The 15,373-nt window shown below is 38.9% G+C and overlaps 1 protein-coding gene across 1 annotated transcript in view; it reads left to right on the forward strand.

Annotated features, from left to right (window-relative positions):
* The window catches only part of UBR5 (ubiquitin protein ligase E3 component n-recognin 5), a gene marked incomplete at both ends in the record, with an annotated part of 77,910 nt that overhangs the window by 2,679 nt on the left and 59,858 nt on the right, over positions 1-15,373 (forward strand). Inside the window, 5 exons of the mRNA XM_079533926.1 lie at positions 10,127-10,171; positions 10,690-10,771; positions 10,954-11,030; positions 11,803-11,922; positions 15,161-15,350. Of these exons, the coding sequence (XP_079390052.1) occupies positions 10,127-10,171; positions 10,690-10,771; positions 10,954-11,030; positions 11,803-11,922; positions 15,161-15,350 (514 nt within the window). The remainder of the gene's footprint in view (positions 1-10,126; positions 10,172-10,689; positions 10,772-10,953; positions 11,031-11,802; positions 11,923-15,160; positions 15,351-15,373) is intronic.

The following is a 15,373-nucleotide window of genomic DNA, read 5'->3' on the forward strand; positions in this document are numbered from 1 at the left end:
ATTGTGTCTTGATGGTGGTCACTGGAATTCTCTCTGCTTCCAACATTTGCTTGTTCATGGTGCTTGTTCAGATGTTCAGAAGCTAGCTGCACTGGAAGAAGCCCATGGAGTGCACTGTTAGGTTTGCTTCTGAAGCTGAAGCTGTTAGGATTCATTCGCTTGAAATCCTGGAATCGTGGAATCAGTAAGGTTGAAAAAGGCCCACAGGAACACCCTGTCCAACCATCCGTGAGTGACAGACTGCGCTTGGGTTTTGGATGAAGTAGTTAAGACTTTTCTGGTAAATTTATTTGGGAAGATGGGCAACTTGGGGTTCCCCAACCCCAGCATTCTGTTTGAACTGAATATGAAAGCCCTAATGTGAGGAAAAATGAGTATGACCTGCAGTTTAAGAAACAACTTCATAAAGCATTTGGGACATAAATAATTACTTTAACCTTTGAAAAGGAGATGCCTAGCTTCTGTTGCAGTGCGAGTTAAATATATTTATTGGTTATCCACCTGTTCCATGTATGTTTCAGGGTTGGGGACTTCGCACTTTGTAAAGGAAGCTTGGCACACAATTTGATAGATACCAAGTGTTAGTTAATGGCTTTTTTTTGGTTTGTTTCCTATTTTTTTATTTTATGTTAGGGTAGGAAATGGGTATAATGATGACAAATAACCATTTCTTGGCTGTTATGAAACCTCACAGGGGCAGCTGAACTTGCTGCTGTGTGGAAAGGGAAGTCTTTCACCTTGCATTAGGCTTTGTGGCTTTCTGAATACGAGCTCCCGTTAAGGACAGGATTTGTCTTAAGGCTTTGCCTTTGCTATTACTTTCTTACAAGAAAATTTTTATCAGCTAAGCCATTCGAGTTACAGCATAAAGAAGGTAAGATGCCATTTCTGAAGTGGTTATTGACGCATGGTTAATAGGCTTTTTTTCTCCCCTGTGAAGATGAGACCTAATGAATTTAGTTAAACTGGGTATTCTGAATGTAAGGTGAGTGGTATGAAATACGTTTTCTCACGGTACGCTCTTTGAAGTAAGTAATGGGACTGAGAAAGCTCATTCTGGGCTTCTGTGGGTATTTATGCGCAGTCAGCTTTGGGGGAAGAAAGAAGTCTCTTGCTTCTAAGTGAGTTTATTCTCCCTTAATACATTCAGTGCCTTTCTCTGTTATCTGAACGTTACTTAATTTAGGCCATGTCTAAACTGAGAAATGAACTCGCATTCTAAATTTACATAGTCCATGTTGCTTACGCTCTCTGATAATCAACCTCCATGAAAAAAGTACCTGGCAAGAGATATTCTTTTAACCTGTGCTTGTGTGTCTCCTTGCTTGGGTACCCAAAAGCATCATTTCCAAGTAATGGGCGAGTGAAGAATGGATGCGTGGGCTGCTGCTCCAGCAGACTTTCTATCCCCTCTGCGTATACCGATGAACAAATCAGTTAAAAATCCCTAGCAGATGTTGCTGGAAGGAGCTGGGGCAGGGTGTGGTGTGGCTCTGTGCAGGAAGCCAGCAGGGATGAGGAGCTGTGTCCTGGCCTCAGATGCCTGCAGGAGAGGGAATGTTCCAAGTGCCTGAAGTTCAGAGCTCCATCTTCCATGTCCTCGGTCCTACTGGGAGACTTCCTGCCCAGGAGAGGGAGGGGTGCACTACTACAGCCTTCTGTAATTACTTGAGCTCTGGTCAGTGGTTTATTTTGGTATGCTTTAAACTGCTTCCTAATCTAGTGTAGCCCAAGTGAAATTAGCTTACCTCTAAGAGAAATAGGTGTGTTCGTTTGTGGGGAAACATTGCTAATATGGCATTTGAATTGCACGAGTTACAACTGCTTCATGAGCTTCAGTGACTGGAGATGTGCCGACTTCTTCTAGACTGGAGTGAGGGAATGGCAGGGCTGTCAAGGTGTTATTATTGCCAGACTTTAGGTTTGTACCACCAGTGAGGTTCATGCAGTAGAAAGCAGGGCATTAATGTTTGATCTCTTGATTTCAGTATTGCTGAAGGAGAATAATTTGGGAACTTGAGCATGTTCTTCAGTTTATTATCATCTTCATCTATGAACCGAAGTAGGTTCCGTGGAAATTCTGCCTGCACATTCTTTCTTTACTTTCTTAAATGTGTGAGGCATTTTTTTTTCTTTTTCCTTGTAGATCTGAATAAGAAATCCGACTTATCTTTGGGCAGCCTCATTCTAATTTAGTTGGTAAATAAGAATATGATTTATTCCACACTTAAACTAATTTAACTTCTGTTGTTTAAACAGCTTAAATAAATTGCGTGTATGTATACTTCATAACTTCCAAGGCAAATTTCTCACTAGCTGCTCAGAGTTTACTTGTGAGCATCCTTTGATACTTGGCTGATTGTCTGAGGTTGCTTACACATACATTGTCCGTGCCTGTTTGGACTTTGCTTTGCCAGGGTCCTTTTCTGTCTGTATTTTGTGCTGTGGCCCAAAGGCTGTTTCCTTTGAGCGCACGTGTGATTGACTGTGAATGTCCTTGCTGGAACTTTGATGAGAAAGTGTAAATCAAAGTAACTGCCCTCACAGAATGAGAAAGGTTTGTTTGTCTCACCTCTCATGTTCCATCAGCTGTGAGTCTGATCCCACAGTGAATGGCTTGATGGTAAACTACAGTAAGCACAGTTTTGTGGATTGATGAGTATAACTCTGGAGTGGGTACACATCAGGGTAGTGTTCAGTCTACACTGAACAAGGGAGGATTTTGGAAAGTGCTGCAGGAGGGAGAATGGGAGTGAAGAGCAAGGGAAGAGGAAACAAGACTGAGTTCCTTCCATTTTGAAAGCAGCAAGTTTATTTTGGCTACTGTAATGCGAAACTGCACTGTGAATGTGATCTGGGATGAGAGTAGTTGTGAGCAGTCACGAGGAACTCAGGAAAATAGCAGTTGGGCCACAAACGCAGCCTCGTTTTTCTTCGTTCTCAAATTATCTGTGCAGTTTGGGCATTTTTGTTGATTCTACCAATGAAGAAGTAAGGATTAATATCAGCTGTGTTTTAGGGATGGCAATGTATGTCAGAGCTGTCAGAAAACAACTTTAATTCTGAGAAATCTAAGCTGTCAGTCAGTGTCCACGTTCTAATTATTTTCTAAAGGTTAAAGTCTGTGATCAATTGCATATTTCTAAGGCAACTCTGGTATAGTAAGTGTGTTTATTAAATCTTGCAGAAGTATGCTTTGTGGAAACTCAAAGGAGGTATGTCATAAATATATAACTAAGCCATGTGGGTTTAATGAACGTGCATAATACCCTTTTTCTTAAACTTTATGAAGTTTGAGTAAATAAATGTGATTGTGTACTGAACAGTTATGTAAGAAATTACTTAATGCTTCAGTAAAGCAACCAAAGACGTACCAGAGCATGGTAAGCTCTGCAGTGTGCTCTGACTGTGCTGTAACACTTATGGTCAGCTGTTCTTGAATTAAATGAAATAGAATGTGGGATGTGTTTGAAAATGGGGGGGAGGGGGGACTTTGGAGTACTTTCCATAGTGGTGATTACATTGTCTGCAGTCTTGGTAGCTAATTTTATTCTATGTTAAAAGTTCTGTCTTTCCTTGTATCAACTCAACAGCCACCTTAAGGGAAAGAAAATCAGATAGGAAAAACTACGTGTGCTTTTCAGTTGATTGTTTTACACTTGAATTCAGTGAACTCCTATATGGGCTTGGTTTTGATTAACGCACATAGAAGGCCACACTCAGTGGGCATCTCTGTGCCCCAGAGAACATGGGGCCAAGGCCTAGTTATAGTGGCTAGAGGATTTTAAAGTGGGAAATTAAAAATTGAAGGTAAGGAAGTATTGAATTAAGCATGAAAATGTAATTTTCAAGGTATGCATGTTTTTGGGGCAAGGTTTTGAACTAATCAGTTTAAATGAAAGTGGTCACAGTACAGATTAGTCCACTATAGCAACAGTTATTCACCTTTCACATCAATTTGGTATCTTTTTGGCCTAGTGTTATTTTAATGTTATTTTGACAATTAAAATGTAGAGCACAGTGTTAAGAGTTTGTCAGTGTTCCCCAGTACTGTTTACTTCACTCTTCCCTTCCAGAGACAAAAAAAAAAAAAAAAAGCAGTTTTGTATTTATTTCAAGATCTTTGGTACATTTGACAGAGAAGTTGTACCCATAGAAAGGTATGGAGCTTGCCTCTTCTTGAAGTGCAGACATGCTCAGTAGCTATTTTTGTAATCCCAAGTCTATTATGTTATACCATAAGATGTCTCTTGGAGACTCCTATATTGCGTGTATCCAAAAATAGATGAAATTTGGGTAGCTCTTTTTCAGTAAGCCAGTTGCTACCTGTTGCCAGAAAAGATGCGTCAAAATAGCCTTGATCCCCTGCATTTCTGATATTTAACTTTTTATGTAAATCTTATAATATAGCATGTGGAATAAAAACCAAAATCACTCAGATGATTAGTGCTATTTTGGAAGTTGACTGTGTTGGAGCTACCAGCTATCAGTGTTGGTTTATTGCCAGCCATGAGGTCTGCCAACTGAGTTTTGTGACAGCAGTAGTGTAACTCGGCAGATGATTGCATGGAGGCTGCTGGAGGCTCTCACCACTTTATGAAATCTGTGTCTTTAGGAAAAAAGAGTGGAAAGGAGTACATAGGAGCATACTTTGTTTGACTGGTTTCGGTTTTTTTCTTTTTCTTTTTTTTTTTTTCTGTGCTCCAACCATCACCGTAGACGCTTAGGAATATCACAAGTGATCCAGGGCTGTGATAGCCATACAGCTGCAGTTGCTGGAAAGCAGCTCCTAGGGAAGCTTCAGCACTCTGTGCTCAGGACTTTGTGGTATTGCTTTCTGCAGCGTGTTTGCCTTCATCTCAGCGGTGAGGTGGATCTTAACTGGGGCCTCCGAACACTGTTACATGTTGTTTCATCACATATTTTCCTCTGTGGAGTCTGACACTGCTTATACATAGAAGTATTTGTTCTACACTATCTTTTATCAAAGCTTTAACTGGAAAAGAAATATTTACTGATCTGGAAGTGGTTTTGATGAGAGCTGTAGGCCTTACTCTTATCGCTGGAAGTTGCAGATCTGTGATGCTTCCTTTGGTGAAGGTGGGATCAATCAGATTTCTCTTCATCTTGCAAGATTTTGTTTTCTTAAACATCTCTGTGTACATTCTTTTGTTTTCAACATGCAGATTTGCCATTCTCTATGAACTGTGAAAATGATCGCAGGTACATCTTTTTCTTTCTGGTAAATACAAAGAAGTTCAAAAAAAGAAAGGAGAGAAAATGAGAAAAGAATTTGAGTTTTAATCTTTTTTTTTTTTTTTTTTTTAAGCTCTTGAGAGAGCAGAGGTGTTGTCTGACCTTCAGTGAAGGTCTGAAGTTCTTTCTTTCAGCTTTGACCTCACTTTAAGCATCACTACCTGCAACCCTCCCTGCCACCAAAAGACACTGACACAATTTGCTGACTTTGGTGAACTGTATCTGTTTCTACAGCAGGGATTTAAAGGTCCTTAATGAAGCATTCCAGTGAGATGAACCATGTAGTGGGGACAGATCATGTGTTGGGGATTGCCCTCCCTGGATGATTAGGTGTGGGAGCTTAGCAGGGGTTTGCTGGTGTGCTGTCTGCTTCTCTTGTGGCACTAAGCTGTATTGAGTGAAGCTGTGCCCTGAAACAGGACTGCTGTAGACCAGATGTGAAAGAGGAGATACTGTGCTGCTTTACGAGCTCTTGTAGAGGAGTCAGAATGCTAGCTGCGCTGAGGGGAAGCACCTGGACTGCTGTGCCTGCAGTATGGGTGGAGAAGAGAGAATCTACTTTTCGGCAAAGCAGAAAAAGGGCTGTGATGAGCTGTGCGCCTCAGAAAGCCAGGTTTGCTTTGGAGGGATTTCGACTATACTGTAATGCTGCAAAGGAACAACTTCAGGAGAAAAAAATGAAGAGAATCCTTTGATACTGTGTCTGGGACTGCACAGTGTTATTTGCAGAGCACAAAAAGGCTTTCTTCTTTCTGGAGATGCACAGTGTGGGAACATCTTTACTTCTCTGTATTTAAATGCCATGTTTGGATTGTTTCACTTCAGTGAGTTTTGCGGTGTGTTCTTTAAATACCCAGTTGACACTTAGAAATTTAGGCTAAAGTTACAGAGAGAAGTGAAAAGTTGCTTCCTCTGCTTCAGTGAAGGTTTTCATCTTGGAGATGGTGGAAATTGCTTTAATTGTTTTAATGTACTCTTATTAGCCTAAAGCTGCAACACGTCAGATTAGATATTAGCACCTGTAAATGTTTTTTGTTGCTGTTCAGGGGTGAGTAAGTCTTTGAAGAGAAAATGATGCAATTCTTGCTACAGCTATTGGATGAGATTTCTATTTACAGTGCATCGTGCTTTCACGATACTTACCAGATTAAGAAGGTCTTGCATATGTCTAGTGAGTGTCAAAAATGTTTTTCCTTTCTTTTTAACTACTAGTTTCCTAACACATGGCTTGGAGAGGAAGATGGATGTACATAAGTGGAACAAGTAAAAAAAAACTTTAGAGTGGTCAGGTAGTTTGGCTCACGTCCTCTGGTTGCTTTGTTGGGCAGTGAGCTGAGCCTGGTGTGATGAAAGTGCTCATGAAAGATGGCTGTTCCCCAAGGATGACCAGCAAGGGATGCATTTTGAAAGCTGAGTGTGGTGAATGTTTACGTTGAAAGCCTATATTAAATCTTAGGACAGATTGCTTACTTTCATGAAGAAAGCTTCCATTCTTATCAAATGGATAAAAGTTATGAAATGAAATTTAACTTGTGTGAATTTCAGCACTTGTGTAAGTTAAGTAAAATTGCTTTAAAATTTACGGAAGAACTTCAGTACTGTACCTGGTAGTATGAACTGAGTTTGCTCTGCAGCTCTCTTGCATTTCTGAGCCTTGCTTGATTTTCTGTGGTGAGATGGCACAGATGGAGGGCTCCTCGGATAAATTTCTCTGGAAAGATAAGTATATTTTGAGAGAAATAACCTCTGGTGCATAGAGTGCCCCATGTGAAGGCTGAGCTCCTGTGGTCCTGACCTGGAGTCTTTTATGTTGCTTGATGTGAGTGTAGCTCCTTTCTCTACTGCTCAGTTTGAAGAAGCTAGAAGTTGTAGCTGCTCAAACGGAAATAAGGGAAACCCCGACATGGCTGCAGGCTGACTGCTTGTCTTTCTTCACAACTGATTTTTGCATCAGTTTTGGCTGGGCTATTTAAAGAATGTGCATCTTAACACAGAAGCTATCGACTGACATTTTGTCCAGTATTTCACCAAAAATCTGCTTGTGAGCCAAACACACAGTGCTTCCGCCTTTATCCTTTGAAATAGCTTAACTGCCTTTAATGAGATTTTGCTTTTTAAGGCTTAACCTCCCTGCACATTCATATCGGAGATCAGAGATAAGAAAGATTGAATAAGAGATTTCAGTGTTGGCATTCCTTAATGCAAGAATTGATTAAATCATCTCTGCCTCTGTTTCTGCTTTTGGGACACCATCAGTGGAGATGATGGAATCTCACTGTTACAGTTAACCTGATCTTAAAGCTGCACTTAGCATTTGTCCTGTGAAGGGTCTGTAGCACAATACCCAGCAGCTCTGCAAGCACAGTAATGGATCGCTGCAGGAAACAGTTTTTGTGAAATGATTTAGAATTTTAATTGCACAAACACATTCTCTGCATAAACATCCAACATGGTTGTTTTATGCTTACCTTTCAGCAGGCTTAGTTCTGTGATTGTGGTTGGCACAGACCCCAGTGGCAGCAGGGATGAGGTGAGGCCCCTGCAGGGATGGGGCACTGACCTCCTCCTGGCTTTTCGTTTGGTCGGGGCATTTGTATTTTTTAAACTTAGTGATGTTCTGTAACAAATTCAAGTCTTTGTGGTTCAAGTCTGATACAGCAGCTGCAAAACAGATGGGGAGGTTTGTGCAAGCATAATACTTTCAGTATTGTAGCTTATAACCTGCTCTCTCACTCTAGGTGTTGTCAGAAACCTCTCTGAACCATGTTAGCTCTCTTTTGATCTTGACTTGTTGCAGGTAGATCTGCTCTTCAGACTGGCATTGCTGACAGTCTCATAGAACATGCAACTCTTACCTTGCTGAATGTTTTCCCTATCACTTTTTTTTTTTTTAACAAGTTAAAAAAAGGTGAAGATGATTTTTTACAAATTGGGTAAGTCTCTTACTATAGTCATGACATAAAGCTCATAAAGGAGCTAGATGTTGTGGGTAGACCATTAGTAACTGTTCCCAGTGAAGCATTACTTTATGTGCTGCCAGCTTTTCTTCAGGCAATGCTGTGAACTTAGAGGTGGTTTTCCCATTCCTGCTTGCCAAGAGGAGGAATGCTAACAGAGACCTAGTCAGTGTTCCTTGTAATCTCCTGGTGATACGCTTAAGAAATGAAACCTCAAGGATGTTTACCTAGCCATATGTTGTGCAGCAGATCGCTGCTGGTTTATAGGACTTTGTAGCATTTAGACTATGTGGCACTCATCTTTGGGGTTTCATTCAGTATCCCACAGTAATTCATAACTGGTATGGGGTACCTTCTATGGTGTATGGTGGAATATGAAGTTCACGTTCAGTAGTCACTTTTTGGACGCGGCCTTCACGGAATCTTCCCTTCTCTGTGTGAAGAAGCTGTGGCTGGTAGTTGGGATGCTGCCACTGCCCCCCTGGAAGAGCAGCAGCTTGGCTGGGAGTGCAGAGTGTGGCTGCCAGTGTTTGCCTCCTGCCTGCTCCCCTTTCACTGGGATACTTCTATTTTGTGCTTGTATTGAGTGTAAAGCTATTTCTATCAGCGTAAATTATTTTGTTTCTCTAACAGATGTGGTTTCTTTCTCCCTTCCACTCTCCATCCTCCCCCCAGGTGCTGTGTACTTGGTTACTGGATAACCTAACTTGATAACTAATCTTGGTATTAAGATAAACATAATAAAGAAGAGTCTTCCATTAGGAAGACTTTTATTTTACAGGCTTCATCTCTTGATTTTTTTTCTTTTTTCTTTTCTTTTTTTTTTTTTTTTAAGTTTCTATAATGCAAATACTCTAGCTAAAGTTTGGAAGGTCTGTAGGAACTCTTTCAGATTGCTTGTATTTTGGAAGGCAGAAGCCCAAGATTTACCTGAAATGCCTACCTGGTATTATGAGAGCATCTTTTCTAGGTCAGTGGTAAGGGTAGGAATTACTGTGTTGGTTTCTATTTTGGGACTCTGTGCTGGCTAAGCAGAACTAGTCTGTGGATTGACCAACTTTTTGGGTTCTTATCTTCCACTTTGCTGCCCTACCATACAAGTGAGCTGAGCTGGAGGTTCTTTTGGAAACAGTTTCCCTTTTAATAAATGTGATACTTTTAATAATCCCATAGAAAATGATGAGTTTTATCCGAGTTATTTTTTCTACTGGTCAGTTTTTTTTGTTTGTGCCTTTTGATGCTGGCTTTTGTATGTATTTTCCAGTCCATTTGGTTCTGGGGAGCTTACTGTTTAGCTCAAACATAGCATGTACTTGGATTCCTTAGAACGTGGAAATCAAGTCTGCTGTGGGATTCTGTATTGAAACTCATTAGAAGGAAGTAAAAACGTATCTAGAGTTAGTGCTTGTTGCTTCCTCTGCTAGTGTGTGAAGTTATTAATGACTGTAACAAGGCACTCTTCTGATAGTGATTTGTAAAAGATACCAAAATGCAGGAGAACGAGGATTCTGTGGCAAGGTAGTAGGTGGAAGGGTAACACTGTAAAACAAAAAACCTTCAAAACAAAAACTTAATTTGAAACTGAGTACCCTCATTTCTGATGTAGTCTCCGAGCAGTGAGTACCATTTATATTAAGCTTCATTGCATCTGGTAGTAAATTGATTCCAATAATGCACTTTCACTGTCCCCTACTGTAATGTCAGCGGGTTTGTTTGCTGTTCAGCAGATTGTTAATAGTTAAATGTGAGATTTAGATTTTCTATTTAATCAGTGTGTAGTATCTTGAAGTATCCCTGCCAACTATGCAAAATCGTGTTGTAATTGTGCCAGTTAAGTGGGTGTTACGTACAATAGAAGGATATTTCTCAAATAACATCTAACATCTTCATTTCTTTTTTTTTTTTTTTTTCAGGCTAAGGGAGGTATCAGAGAAGCTGAACAAATATAATTTAAACAGGTAAGGTGTATTACATGATGCTGTAAGTAATTTAGGAAAGTATGATATTTCCAACAAGAATTTAGACTGTATTGTATCTGTAGCCTTAAAGCTTCAGTACTAGTACTAATGTTCAGAAATGCCTTACGTAAGAGAATTGTTATTAAGGTGAATATGTTAGATTTTTGGTTATGATATGCTAAATTATTAAATACCCACTTTATTAAATGACTCCTGAAATATGGCACTTTTTGTTAATGAACAAATCAAATGAAGAATCTGTCATTTTTAATGTTTTGTTCTACATTTTCTGTTCGTAATAACTGGAAACACATCACAGTTGCTTTAACCGATACATGTTTAGTCATTCTTGAATGTTTTTATCAGTGACTTTTGCTGCACACTGTTCCTTCCATGTACCACTTGTTTGTTGCTTGCTTTTTTTGTTTGTTGTGTTTTGGTTTTGTTTTTTTGTTTTTTGTTTTTTTCCAGGCTTCAAAAGTTTAAAAATATTATACATGCTCACTTTTTGTTTTCAGCCACCCCCCTCTGAATGTATTGGAACAGGCTACTATTAAACAGTGTGTGGTGGGACCAAATCATGCTGCATTTCTTCTTGAGGTAAATGATTCAATCTGTTCAGATAACAAATTTGATACTGTAGAGTTAAAACTAATTCTTCAAATGTCAAATTGATAAATATCTTCAGCAACTGAAAACTTGTTTTTGCTTGCTTTTTTTTTCCTGTAACGCTGTCTTGCATTTCAATTTTGTACGCTTCATTTTCTTGTTTTTAAATATAGGATGGTAGAGTCTGCAGGATTGGTTTTTCAGTTCAGCCAGACAGATTGGAATTGGGTAAACCTGATAATAGTGATGGGTAAGAAACACTTTTCTTTATATTAAATGTTGCTTTGAAGTGTATAAGCAGCTTGACTGCTTTTTTGGTTTGGTATTTGTTTGCCTATGGAATGGGTATTTTGAGTAGATACATAACAGTTACGGTGATGCAGCCAAACAGCCTAGCTTGACAAACTGGTGTAGGAATAAACACTAGATTTGGCTCTAAAACATAAGTGAGATAGGATGTCAATAAATTAAAGAAACATACCCTACCAAAAATAGTCATTGTGAAAGAAACTGTTTTGAAGTGTTAAGCCTGTTGTAGAATCCACTCTGAAAGCGGTCCCATCTGGAAAGGCTTACTTTCTAGATCTGCTACTTTCAGCTCCAGGTAAGTCCTCAACAGGACTACGTAACAGTTACTGTTTGGATGTAAAATGCTTATTAATCTTGAAGAGGCAAATTCAGGCTCAGGTCTACAGATAGCATATGTGTACAAATGATAATTGCCAATTCTAACTGAATACACAGTGGCTATCTCAAATCACTGATTAGCTTAATGTGTATTTGCAGCTGTGCTGTTACGGATTGCTGGTGTACATACAAACTAGTAGACATGCTTTCCATTTTCTTTCTTCAGTTTACCTCTTAATATACAGTTAGATTAGTTTGGAATATTCCCCAAGGGTGTTGCTTAAGCTGGTATGTTACCAGACTAAGTCCCTGAGAATTTAGACCTGGGATTCCAGGTTTTGTTCTTAACCCATTTGGGATTGTTTTGTGACTGATTTACCATCTTTTACTTTCAGTTCAAAGTTGAGCAGTGGCTCAGGGGCAGGAAGGACATCCAGGCCAGGCAGGACTAGTGACTCCCCATGGTTTCTGTCTGGTTCTGAAACTCTGGGCAGACTGGCAGGCAACACCCTTGGGTAAGTTTTGATAGGATTGAGGCTGCAATCTGTTTGTTCCATATTTGAGTATATGTGTATACACATATATAAATTGTATGCAGTATGTGTAAGGGAACATATCATTAATTATACAGCAGTTGTATAGATAGGGTATAATAAACATTATTGACTTGGTTAAAATGACAGATATGCAAGTGACCCTTCAGTACATAGGATATGGAGCATTCTTCGTGTATGTGTGGAAAGTAACTTGTTTTGGCTGTGTTGTCTTCTTCTGACTGTTTCTTTTGGTTACATCATTGTAAAATACAGTTTCTTTAGAGGGACGCAATCAATTTTAGCTATCTAATAGGATTGTCTTGTAAAGTAAAAGGAGTGCACTTCTGCAGGAAGAGTCTTCATTCTGTACTCTGTATGGGCTCATGTACTCAGTTTTATTGTGCCTTCCCTTACTCCTGCCCTAAGTAATAAGCTGCATTTTGTTAGTTGGGGTTTTTATCCATATTAATAGGAAGGAAACATTCTAAAAGGTTATCACTTAGGACCTTTGAAGTTTTACTATGTACTGAATCAACTCTACAGACTCAATTTTTTAAACATTAGCTTTAAAATTGATGGTGTCCCTCCATATAGCAATTTTAAATAAATCATCTGTATGTAATCACGTACAGATTCACAATTCAAAGTAAATTGTTACGTACTTTCAGAAGAAGTTGAACATGCTTTTCTGAGGTAACTAATCATAATAAAGAGCTTTGCTTTTAGAAACTGTACTTTCTGCATATGAACATCTTGTTAAAAGGGGAGAAGAACTACAGTTTTTCCTTCAATGTGAATTTGTTACCACAGAAGCTAATTTTGCTGGAAGATTAGTTACATGAAAGATACCCCATACCCCAGCTTCCTGTGAAACTTTTGTACTCCTGAATTTAAATTCATTTGTTAAACTTCAAAGGCATGTTAGTCCTGTTGTGTTTAAAAACCTGCTGATGGAAAGTGCGAGATGTTTCTCCTCAGATCAGGAATGTGTTGAACTTATTTTTACCTGACCATAACCATTAAAATTATGCATGCACCAAATTCATAGAGTAACATTGGGTACTGTAACTTCTCCATTAAATGAGAGTGCTTGCATCATAAACCGAATCTTAAAATATTGAAATGGTGGAGTCCTTAAGTTAGATGGTGGGATTTGGAAGATGGCCGTCATTCTAGTGGGCGGTGGGGAGATGTGGGAACATGAAGACTGCGGTTCAACGTCAGTAATCTCTTTAGGTTAGAAAGCTTAGGTCAGAATTATGTCCTTATGGTTGTTTTTTTTTTTTTTTTTTTTTCTTCCACTGTTGTTTGGGGGCACAGACCTGTTAAGCTAAAGGGGATTTAGAGTATGTCAGGTGAATGCAAGTCTACTTGAAAGGTGTCTGGATAGAGGGGGGAAGAAAAAAAAAAAAAAAAAAAAGGCTTTGCAAACAAAAGGGAGGTGGATTTTATGAAGGTGTTTTTGTACCAAAGTTATATAAAGGAGTGTGTGTATTAAATGCTATAGAGTTCAAGGAGTTAAGCCTGTTTCCTGTCGTTTTTTAAAGAACAGGTTTCAACCACATTTTAATTATCTTTTAGTTACACTAAAATTAATGCCTGAAGATGGCAATACACTAAGTCAGTGGGTGTCCCCAGACCTGATCTAACTTGAGCTAGTACAGTAAATAGCTGGTGTGGTGTGATTTTTTTCATTTTTATTTTTTTAAAGAAAACAGTTTTCTGATGCCTCTTAGTTGTCAAGATAGGACACACTTGGAATATTTGAGCCATTATATATATACAAATATTTTCAACTGTTAGATCTCTCAACTGTCATCGACACTGAAGTAGAGAGATGCATTGGTAGTCAAGTCTTAACATAAGCTTTTCTTAAACCTGTCTTCCCTGCCAAGAGTTGAAATGGACTTTCAACTTGTCTTCTCTCAGCCCTTTTACCAGCCTGCAGAAGCAAAATAACTAGCTTACTTTAAAAGAAATTTCTCTTTTTTTCTCCCTGCTAGTATCTTTTTGTGAGCTCTTTTTCCAAATCATGAGATAAGACATTTGCTGATGTCATGATTGTATTGCTTATTGTCTTGTACTGAGCTACTGTCTGTGTGTTTGCTGACTAGAATCCTGAAAATGTGGTTGTGTCTGTGAAAGGGCCTCACCTTAGGTAGATGCTTGAGTTACTCTGTGTGGTCTTGTCAGAAGGAAAGAGAAAGATGTTAACAATTAACTTAAACTACAAAATGTAAGGCAGTTATTTTTTATTTTAATTAGCTTTTTCATCTGCAGATGATACATTTTTAATGTGAATTTTAGATATTGTTTCAGAGAACGTTTCTCTTGTCTTGATAGATTTTTCCATACTAGATCTTTGAAAATTGTTTTTAAAGTAACAATAATACCATGTGCAATACCCTTTACAGTTGATTTGTGCAATAACCATGAAGACAAACTGGAGTCTCTTCTAGCTTTTCAGGACAACAGAGCATCTAGTCTTACTTCCAGAGCAGATTCATTTAACTCAGTTCTATGGTGTTAAGATTAGTAGGAAGTTGTAATGCTGTGAGATGTCTGTTTCCACAAATCAGTTTTTTTTAATCTTGTTTTAATACTGACTTACAAAAAAAAAAAAAAAAAAAAAAAGCTGCTTATTCAGTCAGTTTCTACATACTTTTCTGTAAAGTTGGTCCTGATTTCTCCAGTAGCAGTAGGGCCAGAGTAGAGTATCTCTTGAAAACCTGTGTGAATTGAAGAACTATCTGGTATCAGGTTTGTCTTGCAATCAAGTCTGTTACTTGATCTTTTTCAGTGTAGTGTAAGGCAGTTTATTAATGTGAATCAAGTCTCAGAATTTTGAAGAGCCATGGGAGTATAGAGACCTCATGTCAATCCACTGACCTTGGAGCTTTGCTTTTGTGCTTTTATAGTAAAAAGTTAACAGTTGAGTGTTAGATACTATACTTCTGATCCTGTTGCTTTTAGAAGCTCAGGGAATTGGCCTGGGCATCTTCCACTTGGAGTCCTGCTTTATATGTCTTGTCTGATTCAGAACTTTATCAAATAACCTTGTGCTCTTATCAGTTTTGTGACAGACTTTAGTAATGTCTGCCTATGAAGTCAATCTCTTGTACTTTTCAGACAGTCTACAAGTTATTATTAATAGTAAAACTGACGCCATATTTCTGGAAATGGTGCCATAAGAATAAATATATCTATATCCTTCTAGGAGCCGCTGGAGTTCAGGGGTTGGTGGAAGTGGAGGAGGATCTTCAGGGAGATCATCTGCTGGAGCTCGAGATTCTCGAAGGCAGACCAGAGTTATACGCACAGGGAGAGACAGAGGATCCGGTCTGCTGGGGAGTCAGCCACAACCTGTGATTCCAGCATCAGTCATTCCAGAGGAACTCATTTCACAGGTACCTGAGCTTTTTCTCAAAAA

This window comes from Tetrao urogallus (genome assembly GCF_951394365.1).
Source record: "Tetrao urogallus genome assembly, chromosome: 3".
Taxonomy (NCBI): Eukaryota; Metazoa; Chordata; class Aves; order Galliformes; family Phasianidae; genus Tetrao; species Tetrao urogallus.